This window comes from Prunus mume, linkage group LG5 (genome assembly GCF_029339155.1).
Source record: "Prunus mume cultivar Tortuosa linkage group LG5, ASM2933915v1, whole genome shotgun sequence".
Lineage (NCBI taxonomy): Eukaryota > Viridiplantae > Streptophyta > Magnoliopsida > Rosales > Rosaceae > Prunus > Prunus mume.
The window spans coordinates 14,403,638-14,417,687 of NC_142702.1; the positions used below are offsets into that span (position 1 = coordinate 14,403,638).

General features: G+C 35.0%; 1 protein-coding gene and 1 pseudogene across 1 annotated transcript; both read right to left on the reverse strand.

Annotated features, from left to right (window-relative positions):
* Positions 1-3,873: 3,873 nt before the first annotated feature.
* On the reverse strand, positions 3,874-5,313 carry LOC148917039 (RING-H2 finger protein ATL52-like; annotated as a pseudogene).
* Positions 5,314-9,922: 4,609 nt separating this feature from the next.
* On the reverse strand, positions 9,923-11,371 carry LOC103331280 (RING-H2 finger protein ATL52-like). The gene has a single exon (XM_008233898.3). The coding sequence runs from the start codon at positions 11,176-11,178 to the stop codon at positions 10,057-10,059; it is 1,122 nt and encodes a 373-aa protein (XP_008232120.2). The 5' UTR covers positions 11,179-11,371; the 3' UTR covers positions 9,923-10,056.
* Positions 11,372-14,050: the final 2,679 nt, after the last annotated feature.

A 14,050-nucleotide genomic window follows, 5' to 3' on the forward strand; every position in this document is an offset into this window, starting at 1 on the left:
AATCGAAGTCATTGGAGTATCCTTGTAAAGTTATGAATACATAATGCCTCTCACATGCATGTGAAAAATAATTAATGACCATATACCAATATATCTAGAGCAGCGGCCGAGGTCGTTTACATGTGATCTTTAATCTACATTACTTCACTTCCAACCCAAAAAAAAATCTACATTACTTCACTGGTTAGTGATTTGTTTTGTTTTTTGGTTGAAACAGTAAAATTCATCGATAAACAGAACACAACACAGAATACAAGCAGGAAGAATACAACTCCAAAAAAAATTATTACAATACAGAAAATGTAAAAAACATGAACAACTAAGCGCATACATTGCAAGACAGTGGTCAGTGATTTTTAAAAATAAATTTTCTTTCTTTTATATATAGGGCTGAAAAATGAGGGGCTATGTCCCGTCATTTGGCTTCTAATTTCATGAGGCTTAAAGAAAATATAAATTTTTTAAAATGTATATATTTATAGTAAGGTTTATGCAAAGATGGTCCAACATTATTTTTAATTGAATTTAAAAAAATCTACTTGGTTGTTCTTATATATAGATATTTAAAGAGATTGATAAATTATTTGAAAAATAGCAAGGACAGATGCCATGTTCATATCAGTTGTTCAGAGTTTGATGTATCGTTTTATTCCCAGTATATTTCCTTTTTGTATTCTTTCACACTTTAATATAAGGGTAAATTACTCAAACCTCAAATTTGTACGTGATTTACATTTTGATCCCTAAATTAAATTATTAGTCCAAATGGTACATAAACTCTATTTTAATCGCCGATTTGATCCAACCGTTACATTCTGTCAATGTTGCTGTTAAATATGAGGGCAAATTGGTCATTTCGTACGTTAAAAATAAATAAATGCTAAAAAATAAATAAAAACTCTCCCTCTCTCCCTCTCTCTCTCTGTCTGTCTGTCTGTCTCTCTCCCCATTCCCCCATGGCCACCACCCTTAAGCTCCAACCCCCAAACCCATCCCACAACCACTCTCCACCAAAACCTATCCAACAACCACCCTCTATCCCAAACCCATCTCTCCATTTATAATCCGCTGACCTCTCAATTCATTCGGCAAAATCCCATCTCTATCAAATTGCCTTTTATTTCCAACGCTATCTACCCGCATTCATAAAACATTTCTTAGGCTCCAGATTTTTGTTCAACATCATCTCCAGTTCTATATTCATTTGTGCATTTCATTGAACACATGAGAAGCAATCCATGATGCAGAGCATACAAATCCCCCACCCCACCTCCGCTCATTTCTTTTTTACCCCTGAACCTACCCGTAGCAAGCATTGGGTAAGAGGATCTGTGCCCGAGCCATCTTGGTGGAGGTGGTCTCCGACCAACTCCTCAACACCATCCTCCGAAAACTAAAGCTAAACCTGGTAGCCTGCTTCAGCTTTTTCAAAATTGGCTTCAAAGCAGCAAAAATTTAGGCCCAACCTCAAGTCTTATGGTATAATTGTACATATATTGTCAAGAGCTCGAATGTACGATCAAATCAGAGCGTATTTGAACAAATTGGTTGGCCTCTGCAACAATAATTATTCAGCCTCTATGGTATAGGACGAGCATGTTAGGGTTTATAGGGAATTTACCCAGAACCCCATCTCACCAACCACCCAGACCCTCTCCCTCTCCCCTTTGATTTCCCTTTGTTGTTGAGAGACAACCACCCACCACCCTCCTCCCCACCTCATCACCCGCCAACCCCACCTCCCAAAATCACAGCCACTGTCAATTTTTCATGTGCTTGATGAGTTTCCCAGTAGTTCACAAATTGGGTAGTAAAAATGAAGAAAAATATTAACTTTCAGGAAAATTTGTGATACCTCTTGAAGTTCTTAATACCTCTTGAAGTTCTTAGCCGAAGAACCCAAGAGTTTTTTCAATTCCAGAACATAATCGAATGGCATTTGCTTGTCAGCTTCAACTTTTTCATCCCCGTTTGCTTCCAAGATGCTTTTGTGTTCAGCATGAAGAATAGAGTCCAAGCACCTGAAATTAAACAGCTTTTGGTTATTCAATATGTCTTTGTTTCTTCCAGCCATTGAAATGGGTTCAATGGGATTACGAAGAGAGAAGAAGAAAGTATTGCAGAGCATCATCTTCATCGCCATTTTTGTATTTTATATTTATTTTAACCCTATTTTATTTGTTAATTATGAAAAATCGTATTTGCCCCTAAAATTTGGTTACATTTAACAGAAAATGTAACGGTTGGATCAAATGGGCGATTAAAATAAAGTTTATGTACCATTTGGACTAATAATTTAATTTAGGGACCAAAATGTAAATCACGTAAAAATTTGAGGACCGTTTGAGTAATTTACCCGTAATATAATATTTAGAGTCTAGATGCTTCATTTCCTTGGACTTTAATTCTATGGTTTCAATTTAACCCATTGATTAATCTTATCAAAATAGAAATTAACCCCCCAAAAAAAAAAAACAGTGATGAATATGATTGAGTGGTTGTTGGTGATTCACATGTCTGCTTTTACTCAGAGCTTCATGCATTGCTTAAGGCACCACTTCCTCTTTGAATGTGACTTGATCTGTTATTGTCAAAATTGGTTGGAAATTTAAGCTACACTACCTCCCTAAGATGGTGGGCCAAGTTAAGGTAACCCACCAAGCCTTCAGTTCTAAGGAGCTTAGAGCCCGTTTGATAACCATTTCAATTTTAACTTTTCGTTTATGAGGGAGAATGAGAGTGGAGATGAGATTGAGAGGGAAAATGAGAGGAGAGGATGGGAGGGAAAAGTAACAAAAGTGAAACAAAAACTAAAAATTGAAATCTATTTGAAATTGTTTTTACTTTGTTACTCCTCACTCTCATCCTCTCTCTCAATCTCATCCTCACTCTCATTCTCAATCTCAATTTCCTCAATACTCTAGAATAAAAAATAAAAAATAAAAATAAAATGATTATCAAACAGGCCCTTAAGTTTTGGGTTATATCTCTATCACTTGCCCCAAATGTCACCCTCCGAATCACTTTCTAGATCATCCAAGACACAAATCTCATCATATATTTGAGGTCAAATTATAAGTTAAGAGTCATGCATAGAAATTCAAAACTTAAAGTTAACATTTACCCCAAAATCAAACCCATATTAATCATGCTTTTTATTTATTTATTATTTATTACAAAGTTAGGAAGGGGGAGGTGGGTGATTTTCACACACATTACCAAGGTGCTATGAGAGTTCCAACTTGAGGCAACATGTCTATAAGTCAATATCATTTTTTATTGAATTAGACCTCGTTGACTATTAATTATGTGCATTGGAGCAAAAAAAAAAAAAATTATAAATCTTAAGCCCCACCAGTTTTGAACCCAAATATGAGAATACGGATATGGGATTTGAGCTGGCCTAATAATATAGCACCAATTTGGAGCAATTTCCCAGAATTTTCTACTTTTTGGACTTTTCTAACAAGTGTGTACCTCACAGAACAAAAAAGATTCCTGAACAAAGGCAATTAATAATACGGGGAAAATTCTTATTCCCACAGGCACTTGTGTTGTACCTTCCTCTAATATTCTCAGGTTTTAATTATTAAGTACTAATTTTGCAGAGGGGGCACATTATTTTTAGGAGATGCAAAGCAAATTATAATTGGAGTGGAGACTAGCAATTCTGGTAATTTTTTTCAATGGAAGCTTTCTTTATACTTTTTCAAATAAAATAACCATATAGGAGTTGATGAATAATTTTATTCAATCACATCGGTTCATGAAATTTGAACTCAAGACCTCCTCAAACAAACAAATTAGAGACTAAATAGCACTAGACCAAGCGCTTATGGACATAACCATGTAGGATTTGAAAGTCAATTAGTCTTATATTTGTATGCAGGGTCTCTCTTTTCGTGTATAAATATATGGTACAAAGACAAAAGAAGAATACATTGTGGCTTTACTGACTAATTTTGAAAGGGGAAACAAATGGTTTTAATTAGGAGTTATAGAATTCTTTTCCTTTCCATACCTTGTGAACACAAATCTCCCTGCTGATGTTCTCTTCACCACAAGAGGACCCTTCACCAAGCTGAAAACTCCACTTCTATGGTTGTTGGATTTGGAATTATGTTCCTCAGCTACTCTATTTGAGGATCCAATTCCCATGGAAAATTGGACATTTTCCATCTGGTTTTCCAAGTCCTCATCATCTTCACTGTCATGTAAATGCAACACATCAGCAATGGAAACACAATTCAAAGAAGCTGATCTCCTCAATTGCTGGATCCCATCTTGTCCAATCTCACAACTATTCACTGTATTCTCCAAGTGAGCCCTTTCTCTAACAATATCTTGAGTTGTGGTCTTTGGAACAACATGATCATTTGCAAGACTTACAATCTCTTCCAAATATTGGACAACCAAAACACTTGCATGGCTTCTGTGCTGGTATTCTGAAGCAGTCACATTTTACTCCCGCTGTGGATTCTCTTGAACTGGAGACAGCACTTGTTGATGGTGATGAGGCACCAAAGCTATGGCAGGAGCAGCAATATCGACTGGCACAGCTGGTGAGATTTGAGCCAAGTATCAATGCAAGGAACATGGAAAGCATGGCTGCACTTTGGCAATAACCTCAGGCTCTCATTTTCTTCAAGCTCACTTAGGCAAACAGAGCAGTCTGTGCCTTCTACAAGGCTAAGCACTTGCAAAGATGCCAATGACTGCTATAATGAGAGGAGAGAAATCTGCAGCAGAGTCTTTGCTGTCATCAGCTTCTGCAAAATCAAAAGAAGGGGGAGGTCCAAGGATGTAGCACCATTGTGGACAGTAGATGCTGCAAATTCCTTGAGAACAATCTTTGTAAGTGTCATATGGTGCCCAAGGATTTTTTGTAATTACCTTTAAAAATGGTGGAAGAAAGATGATGGGAAAGATGTGGAAGAGATGTACACCAAGCGATGTGGGAGTGTGACACCGTTCTTGGTAGTCACAGTCCACCACCCTTGGAGGCCCGATGTCCTAGTTAGCACATTTTCGGTTAGGTCCAATTGTTTCCACAACAGAATTATTCATTATATACAAAATAAAAACTAAAAACAATTTCTAGTAGAAAGTTTTTGTTTTCGTGTCTCTAGCCTCCATCCTATCACCCTTCCTTCACCACTCTTTCATCCCTCATTTTGTGTTTCCCCCCATCTCTAACAAAAAATTGTAAATTAAAGCTTAAAAATAAAATGATTATCAAATCGGTCTTAAGTTTTTTTCTCCTTATTATTGAAAAGAGGAGCTTAATTAAAAACAAAAACGAAGTACATCCATCACGTCACTAATCTAATGGTTTAGCCATGGAGGCACCTCCTCAAGCCAACACGCCTTAATTAAACTAAGTGTATTTGCATTAGGAAATTGCAAATCCATGAGACTTAAATGTACGATATTCCAATTGACTTGTTTGGTCACCCTATTCAGCATAATAGGATATATTTTTTTTAACTTGTAGACCATGCTTTGTCCGACACGTACACCTCAACGTTGTTCGCATTTACGACTCGGCAACTCAAGATCTTGGCACTGTTGTCATAGGGGGTGATTTACGACTCGGCAACTCAAGATCTTGGCGATGTTGTCATATGAGGTGATTGCGGTGAGCTTCCGGGTGCGGAAGGGATGTGGAGAGTGGCTGGGGATGGGGATGGAGCCTTAGTATTATTTTTCTCTCATTGTTTAAACATAAAATGTTATGGTTTTTCTCTTATAAAGTGGCATACACGTAGGAAAACAAGGGATTTCTAAAGTGCCACGTCATCACTTTGGACGAAAATTCTAATACTTGCTAACATATTTCAGTTAGTACAGGATTTCTCAAGGGTAAAATTGAACATGCAAAGATGAGTTCTGGAACAAGTTGGGTGAAAATGACTCTCAGGGGCAAAGTATAGAATTCAGTTCAGAAACATCTTTCAGTTAGTTTCAAAGTCTTCGAACATTAAAATTCGAATTAGTCAGGAACAACGTACTTGATGTAAAGCAAGAGCAGAACACACACTAAAATTTGTTACCAGCAAAACTATGATTCAGGTGAGAAAAGAGAATTGCGTTTTATTGAATTAAGTGCGCAGAAATTACTTTATCTAGATCATCAAGACATGGCTTATGTAAAGATTTGCAAACGCATAATCTAAAGCAACACACAAGGTAACCTTTTATTACCTTGGTGTCAAAAGTAAATTACAAATTTCATCTAAATACAATTTGGTACAAACATTATACAATCACAAATCTATTGTATCGCAAGGTAACCGAATATCATGATCTGACCAAAATCTTCAACTTTCAAATTTAATATTCAAAATTCGGTGTCACTTCAGAGGGTGATATTCTAACTAACACATATAGTAGACCATCTTCCATTTATGTAATTTGAACAAGGATGTAAACTCGAATGAAACCCAAGTCCACCCTGATTCAAATGACAATAACAATTAACTCATTTGTTTATACAAAGAAATCACGGTCGAACAGTACGAAGACCAACATGTAAATTGAAGTAACCAAATGCTTCTCCCGGTCTAATGGCTCCTGATCTGAACCAAGTCTTCTTCAAATTCAAGAAAAGAGCGTAACCCATTAGATCACATATGCTACTGCTACTGCTACCTCCAACCACTCAAAGATCGTGATCTCAAAGATTAAAAGAGTAAAAAAGAGGTTGATAGATTTACCCGTGGAGAAGAAGAACTGTTACTCATAATATGATGCCTTCGCAACAGTGCCGCAACCTAGAGAGGTCTACTCTCTGCGGAGAGTGAAGTCTGAAAGATAGAGAGGCTACGGATTACCATATATAGTGGTTCCTCTGAAACCCTATTTAGGGTTATGGGCTTGTGAGGTCTATTTGGGCTATAATAGTATTGAGTCGGTTTCATGAACATAATTGTTTGTCGAAAAAGGGCTAGGCTCTTGAGTTCGAATTAAAAAGGTTCAAGAGAACGTAAGGTCTCTAGTTTCGATTGTTTTTCCTTTTAAATTAGGATAGAAATTGTATAGTAACAAAAGAAAAAAAGAATAGGAATTGCACTTATATGGTGATTGCGTTTCTTTGATTGTCCAACTTATGGATTTTTTTTATGTTACTTATGCGAATTATGAATTTTATCAATGTTTATAAATTAATTTTCATTTCTTCAATTTAAGGGAGAGAAAAACGAAATTCAAACTCACATCGGCTAAAGACCAACGTATTCTATTTGAAGGATGCATATGCAATTGCCGGGACTCAAACTCTAATAAACTTGGTGGATTAGGAGTAACCTCAATTCTCAACTTGCTGAATTATCCATTGGTTAGTAAGCGCCATAAAAACTCAACTTTTACAATCGGTATCTCCAACAGATCATTAGGTTGCATATAAATTGCCACTTTCTTTTTTAACTTGCCATATATGAAATAATTGAAATGGTTTGTCTATTTGTTTCGTTTGTGAGTAATTTTGGAATTTCATGTTAAATGGTGATGATTTTTAGTATAACATTTGTTTATGGCATATATAGTATTTTAGTATAAAAATTTGTGCGTCCCCGTCTCGCACACATCCTCTAAAATCTTAGAAATGGCCTAAGATTACTACTGTACTACTATTAGAAGTTATAAACTTGCTGACCTCCTGATTTTCTGAACATTAACAAAATTTTGGGGTCAATTTGTATTCTTATGGCTTCCCAAGTTAGTAGTGCAAAAGGAGGAAAAGAAAAACACTCAACAGTCGAAGTCATTGGAGTATCCTTGTAAAGTTATGAATACATAACGCCTCTCACATGCATGTGAAAAATAATTAATGACCATATACCAATATATCTAGAGCAGCGGCGAAGGTTGTTTACATGTGATCTTTAATCTACATTACTTCACTTCCAACCACAAAAAAACAAAAAAAAAAACAAAAAAAATCAGTGATTTTGTTTTTCTTTTTGGTTGAAACAATATAAACATAACAAAATAAAAGATACAAGCAGGAAGAACACGATCTCCAAAGAGATTATTGCAATATAGAAAATCTTAAAAATATGAACAACTAGGCAAATATATAGGACTGAAAAATGCGGGCCATGTCCCGTCATCCGGCCTCTAATTTCATGAAGCTTAAAGCAAATGCAAAAATTTAAAAAAAAAAAAATATATATATATATATATATATAGTAAAGTTTATGCAAAGATGTTCCTACATTATTTTTAATTGAATTTAAAAAAATCTACTTGTTTGTTCAAGCATATAGATATCTAAAGATATTGATAAATTGTGGTGATTTGGATTAATAGTTTTAGTGCGGTTTTTGTTCGCATTAATTTTGCTTTTAGCATGTTAGTTTGTTATTCTCTTAAAATTGGTATTTTAGATGTCTTGTTGATATTTTTGATCGTATTGTTGAACTTTATCTAATTAAGTTTCTATTTGATTGATAAAATAAATAATAATAAAAGATTGATAAATTATTTGAAAAAGAACAAGGACAGATGCCCTGTCCATATCAGTTGTTCAACGTCCGATGTATCATTTTGTTCCCAATGTATTTCCATTTTGTATTCTTTCACACTTTAATATAATATTTAGAGTCTAGATGCTTCATTTCCTTCAACTTTAAGTCTATGGATTCAATTTAACCTATTGCTGAATCTTATCAAAATAGAAGTAAACCGAAAGAAAAAAAAACAGTGATGAATACGATTGTGTGGTTGTTGGGTGATTCACAAGTTCACAAGTGTGCTCCTACTCAAAGCTTCACGCATTGCTTAAGGCACCACTTACTCTTTGAATGCAACTCGATCTGTTATTGTCAAAACTGGTTGGAAATTTAATCTCCACTACCTCCCAAAATGGTGGGCCAATTTAAGGTCACCCACCAAGCCTTCAGTTCTAAGGAGCTTAGGTTTTGGGTTATATCTCTGGCACTTGCCCCAGATGTCACCCTCCAAATCCCTTTCTAGATCATCTAAGACTCAAATCTCATCTTAAATTTTGGGTCAAATTATAAGTTAGAGTCATGCATTAGAAACTCAAAACTTAAACTTAACATTTACCCAAAACTCAAGCCCGTATTAATTTTTTGTTTTTGTTTTGAGAAAGTTAAGGGGGAGGAGGGAGATTTTCACACATACTACCAAAGTGTCATAGGAGTTCAACTTAAGACTATAGGTCTACAAGTCAATATCATTTTCCACAGAGTTAGACCCCGTTGACTATTAATTATATGCATTGGAGCGGAAAAAAATTATAAATCTTAAGCCCCACCAGTTTTGAACCCAAATATGAGAATATGGATATGGGATTTTAGCTGGCCTAATAATACAGTACCAATTTGGGGTAATTTCCCATCATTTTCTACTTTTTGGACTTTTCTAACAGCGTGTAGCTAGCACAGAATAAAAAGATTCCTGAACAAAGGCAATTAATCATATGGGAACAATTCTTATTCCCACAAGCACTTGTGTTGTACCTTCCTCTAATATTCTCAATTTTTTGGTAAATGTCACGAGGTGTCCCCACACTTGAAGGGTAAGATTAATCCCCACTCGGAGTTCGGCTTGCCTTTAACCACAAACTGCTTCCAACGGGTTTCAAACCCCTACCATTGAGATCAAGTAGCTCGCCAACTAATATTCTCATTTTTTTCACTATTGAGTACTAATTGTGCAGAGGGGAGCACATTATTTTTAGGAGATGCAAAGCAAATTATAATTGGAGCAGAGACCAGCAATTCTGCTAATTTTTTTCATGAAAGCTTTATACTTTTTCAAGTAAAATACCCGCATAGGAGTTGATGAATAATTTTATTCAATCACGTCAGTTCATGAGATTTGAACTCAAGACCTCCTCAACAAACAAATTAGAGACTAAATAGCACTAGACCAGGCGCTTATGGACATAACCATATAGGATTTGAAAGTCAATTAGTCTCATATTTGTATGCAGGGTCTCTCTTTTTGTGTATAAAAATATGGTACAAAGACAAAAGAAGAAGAAATTGTGGTTTTACAGATTAATTTTGGAAAGGGGAATAAATGGTTTTAATTAGGAGTTATAGAATTCTTTTCCTTTCCATACCTTGTGAACACAAATCTCCCTGTTGAAGTTGATCTCTTCAACACAAGAGGACCCTTCACCAAGCTGAAAACTCCACTTCTATGGTTGTCGGATTTGGAATTCTGTTCCTCAGCTACTCTATTTGAGGATCCAATTCCCATGGAAAATTGGACATTTTCCATCTGGTTCTCCAAGTCCTCATCATCTTCACTGTCATGTAAATGCAACACATCAGCAATGGAAACACAATTCAAAGAAGCTGATCTCCTCAATTGCTGGATCCCATCTTGTCCAATCTCACAACTGTTCACTGTATTCTCCAAGTGAGCCCTTTCTCTAACAATATCTTGAGTTGTAGTCTTCGGAACAACATGATCATTTGCAAGACTTACAACCTCTTCCAAATCTTGGACAACCAAAACACTTGCATGGCTTCTGTGCTGGTATTCTGAAGCAGTCACATTTTCTTCCAGCTGTGGATTCTCTTGAACTGGAGACAGCACTTGTTGATGATGATGAGGCACCAAAGCTATGGCAGGAGCAGCAATATTCGACCGGCACAGCGGGCAACTAGAGTGAGATTTGAGCCAAGTATCAATGCAAGGAACATGGAAAGCATGGCTGCACTTTGGCAATAACCTCAGGCTCTCATTTTCTTCAAACTCACTTAGGCAAACAGAGCAGTCAGTGCCTTCTACAAGGCTGTCACCTCTCTTATACTTGTGAACTTTGATTGACTTGATCAGGGACTCATCAAGGCCAGTTGTTGAGCCTTGCCATGATTCACTAATTTGGTTTGGATTCGAATTCTCCATGTCAATGTCTCGACCACCATCGTTATCTCTTCGCCGGCAATATTTTGATATGATGGTGTAGTAAGTGACTAAAATGAAAGCACTTGCAAAGATGCCAATCACTGCTATAATGAGAGGAGAGAAATCTGTAGCAGAGTCTTTGCTGTCATCAGCTTCTGCAAAATCAAAAGGAGGGGGAGGAGGGCCAAGGATGTAGCACCATTGTGGACAGTAGATGCTGCAAATTCCTTGAGAACAATCTTTGTAATTGTCATATGGTGCCCAAGGATTTTGGTTCCCTGAAGAGCCCATATGACCAAAAACCTCAATGGCACACACTACCAGATCTTGGCCTCTTTTCTTAATTTGGTCACTTTTCCTTTGCTTGATATATGCCAAAGAAGGAGGAGAGAGAGAGAGAGAGAGAGAGAGAGAGGTAGGCAAGTGTTAAAGAAAAAGAAGAGAAAAATGAGGGGCTTAGATGGAAAGTAAAGCAAAGTAGAAGAGGAGATGGATTATTGATGTGTGTCTCCCTTACATTCTACTTTTTCTTTCATTTGTTTTCTTTATCTCTATCTTTCTTTTTCTTTTTCTTTGGCATTATTTATAGGAGGTGACGGTTTCTTTTCTAGTCTATTTGTAAGTAGATGATTGGTAGTTGAGTTTGTGATCCAAGTGACGAATCTAAAGCTTAAGAAACCGTCCAAGTCTCTAGTCGGTGAATATAGGTGAGAGAGTGGACTCTTTGCATTTTCTATGCAAGCACACCACCCTTCCAACTAACTCAACCTCAGCTTCCTTGCCATCTTAAAAAAGGAGTAATCATTTTTACTTAATTTAATATGTACACATTTTAGTATTATTGGTTAATTTGACATGTATTATGTTTTGGTAATGGTTCTCAATCACCATTTTATCTAGGAACATTTATATATCTCCACTCGTTAGAAAACTTGTTTGACAATAGTTCACCTACAGAAACAAAAAAGAAGAATTTACTAAAGTTAGTGGACATTGATGCATCAATGGAGTATATCGTTACATGGTGTATATCAATCGTGTTAGAATTCCATTATGTTTATTAATATTATACCCTTATAATATAAATCTATCGTTCATTTATATTATAATACGTGTATTAAAAACCATCACGCAGACGTTACAATAGAAACAACCTTTCCCCAATGTGTCTTTCATACTTGTGATGTTGTTGAACAAAACAAATCTTAATAGGTGTTGAGATTCCTACTTCGAAAGGATTTGTCTCCCTAAAATAAAGTTAGTTGAGTTGTGGTTCTCTCAAATGAGCATGAGATTATTCTAGGTAGGCGCAGGCCTAAGGAGGCCGGCGTTACATACAACACAATCATTATTGTTTCCACAAGCAATGAATAATCCTACGTAAAATTACTGCAAAAGTTAGTATAAAAATAAATATTAATCTTAATAAAAATAATAAAATATTTAAACCCAAAGAATAATTTTTCTTTACTTTACAGAAATGTGATTGAGATGTGAGCTAAACACGTGCAGCCATGTGAGTTCTATGCAATTACTGAGATCTTATTGGCTGGCTTAAGTGAACTTAGGATGTTTTGACCAGAAAAAGAACCCCCAAAAAAAAAAAAAAAACATTTTCACCAAAAAAATATATAGAAAAAATAGAAAAAGAAAAATAAGTAATTTGTGATGTGAAATGAAAGGCTTTGCATGCAGATGGAAAATTTGACCCTTCTGCAATTCCAAGGTAGCATTTAAAAAAATTAATGAATTTAACATCGCCCAATAGTACCCTTCCAATTTTGTGCCGTCTGAAAAAATAATTATAGGCTTCAAACTTGATCTTTTGGCTCCAAGGAAAAGAGAGTATTCCCAGCCACTGAACTGAAATCTCAAATTTAAAATTACAATGAAACATGTACTAAAATTTGATATGGAAACCACAAGTTTATAAATTTAATTTGTACGCATGACAAAATTTATAAAGAGTATGCATCTACAGATACAACAATAATCATTCGGATCCATCTTATCAAGTCAGATTAATAACGGATTGACCTAATAATGACACGTTCTTAAAGAATCAAGTCAATGTTCATTCGCGACACACATTTTAGGTACACATTAAAATCGTAAACTGAGATGTGAACATTATAAGTCTTAACTGAAAATGTTTTATGTTTTTTGGTTTTAGAATTTTAACTATTACATTTTATTTTCAATTAGAGTATATAAAATCTGTATTAGCCCTCAATGTACATTTATCCTTAAAATAAATTATTGCTTTTCCGATAACAAAAAAATATGCAGAGAAAGAAAAATGAACTTTTTTATGAACATTATTGTACGATGCACTATATGTTTTTATTAGAGATATTTAGTGATATACCCATTCTTAACACTAATAGTATAGATAAACCCTACACTATTGAATTTCTATAAACAAACTCAAAAAATGACAGCTAACCTTATTTAATTTAATATTGATTATTAAATTACTTTGATGCCCTATTGAGTGTTTTGGGTATTTTTATGAGATTTTGGGGTTGAGCTTGTTTTAAGAAATTGATGACAGTTTTGCAATTTATAAGAAGTTAAAAGCCTCTTTGATATGTTGTAAATGGGCTTTGGGTGTGTTTCTAAAGTCTATTTCATATAGAGTATTTTTATAATTTGAGCCTATATATTGAGTATAATAGTGAATCTGCCTTTTTATTATCCATGTTACCAACTAATCCTACTTTAGATCTTCCTATCCATGCTTCTCTCTCCTCACGTAATATAACTTTTATCACGTGAAGACAGAGATTAAGAAAAGTATATACATTTGGTTGCACGACATATTTGATATAGTAAGAATTCCATAATATGACAGACTATTTTGATGAAGAGTTATTTACACCAACACTTCCATAATTTTTTTACTTTTTCACAAAAGCCCATGAGGTTTTAAAAATTACACGAATACTCCCTAACGTTTTAAATTATTTTTACAAAACTCATTTTCATTGATTTTTCATTCAAAAATTGATAATTTTATACAAATTCTCCAAATGACAAAGTTGGCATTTTAGATTAAATTGCATATACTTCATTGAGGTTAATTTTGTCATTTGCATAAGTTTTTTTGTCCAATGAAATCATCAATTTTTGGACAATCAACAAAAAGGGATTTTGTAAAAAC